Raw genomic sequence first — 1,720 nt, forward strand, 5'->3', positions numbered from 1 at the left:
ACCAGCCCCAGCTCTCTCATCCGGTCCTCATGTGGAAGTTGCTCCAGGCCCTTCATCCTCGTCGTGGCCCTGCGCTGGACCCTCTCTAGTAGCTCCTTGTCCTTCTTGAGCTGAGGAGCCCAGAACTGGACACAGCATTCCAGGGGAAGCCTCACCAGCTCAGCGTAGAGGGGGAGGATAACTTCCCTCAAACTGCTGGTCACGCTCTTCTAAATGCACCCCATGATACCGTTGGCCTTCTTGGCCGTGAGCAGGACCAGATGTGGAGAGATGGTAAGACAACTGACAGTGCCTGAAGAGCAGTTGCAGGAAGCAGTGCTAGGGCAGTGGGTTTTTTCACCTTTTACCATGAAAGCAAATACCCCAAACAGAAGTGAGAACGTTCTTGTGGGACATTTAACAAATACCCACATCACTCAGGGAAAACAAGGACTGCAATTGCATTTAACGAGTAAGTAGAGTTATCTGCTTTGTCATCCTCGGGAACCTGAAGGCTCATCACTGTTCTGAAACACCGTGAGACACCCCTGTACGCTACTTGGATGTTGCTGCCTTTGAGGAGGTCGGCGGCAGGGAGGTGGAACAGAACTGCTCATTAAAATGTTCAGTGTTAAAAAACCAGCCCCAAATCACAAGTGTGTGAAGTCACACAGCTGTTGGCTCAGAGATTCAAAATTCTGAGAAACAGCCAGTACAAGTAGTGCCCACCTGAACCCCACAGCCTGACCAGGCATTTACGTGCAGACGGCAAGTTCTGAGCTTCACTCGCTTCGCTGTTCTTTCCAAGAAAAAAAAAAGTGAAAGCCACATAAATTTCTGCTTACCTTCGAGTTTATCCTCTCTCACTACCGCAACCTTGTGGCACTGTAAAAAATAAATTGCAATCTTCAAATGGGAACAGATCTGTTGCACGCAAGACTGATATTTTCAGTTAGCTATTGAACAAGAAAGTCTCTAAGAGTACAGGTGCAGCTTTATGGCTGCAAAGACCACCAATGCCTTTAAAGTCCCCAGCCACTAGTTTGTAAAGCTCTACCTTCCTCATTTTCATAGAATCATAGAATGGTTTGGGTTGGAAGGGACCTTAAAGATCATCTAGTTCCAACCCCCCTGCCATGGGCAGGGACACCTTCCATAGACGAGGTTGCTTCAAGCCTCATCCAGCCTGGCCTTGAAGACAGCCAGGGATGGGGATCTATTTTCCAATAGATTGTTTCACAGATCACCACAACCCTAAAGAAACCCCCTGCCCTCCATTCCCGACACCGAGAGGTGGGACAGAGGCAAAAGGAGAACTAAACAACCGCACAGCACAGCGGAGGAGAGCGAACTAACGCAGCCGAGGGCTAGAAACCTGCTGCCCTCACCCACATCACCCCTGTGCATCTGCCAGCACACTCCAACGCAGCAATCCGCAGCAGAGACATGGCACCTGAGAAGCAAAAGGCTGCGAGAAATTAAGCATTAATTTAAATGGCAGAAGGGAGAGTTCCTGGAAATGTGCTCTACAGCCACGTCTGTGAGGACTAAACCCGCTCTTGGCCATCTAACAGGCTGCGGTTAACACAAAATATCCAAAATAGGATGAAATCCAATTTTCTGTTTAAGTGATAGCATCAGACCAGCCAGCAAAAGGGGTAAGAAAACGTAAACTGAAACTGCAAAGATAGATTGAGAGTCTTGGTCCCTCACCGAGACAGACTCGGGATGGGTTTCTATC

General features: G+C 48.7%; 1 protein-coding gene across 1 annotated transcript in view; it reads right to left on the reverse strand.

The window, feature by feature from the left end:
- POLD3 (polymerase (DNA-directed), delta 3, accessory subunit) overlaps positions 1–864 on the reverse strand; it is a gene marked incomplete at both ends in the record, with an annotated part of 12,007 nt that extends 11,143 nt beyond the window's left edge. Inside the window, one exon of the mRNA XM_010153254.1 lies at positions 825–864. Within this exon, the coding sequence (XP_010151556.1) occupies positions 825–864 (40 nt within the window). The remainder of the gene's footprint in view (positions 1–824) is intronic.
- Positions 865–1,720: the final 856 nt, after the last annotated feature.

This window comes from Eurypyga helias, unplaced genomic scaffold (assembly GCF_000690775.1).
Source record: "Eurypyga helias isolate BGI_N326 unplaced genomic scaffold, ASM69077v1 scaffold30266, whole genome shotgun sequence".
Lineage (NCBI taxonomy): Eukaryota > Metazoa > Chordata > Aves > Eurypygiformes > Eurypygidae > Eurypyga > Eurypyga helias.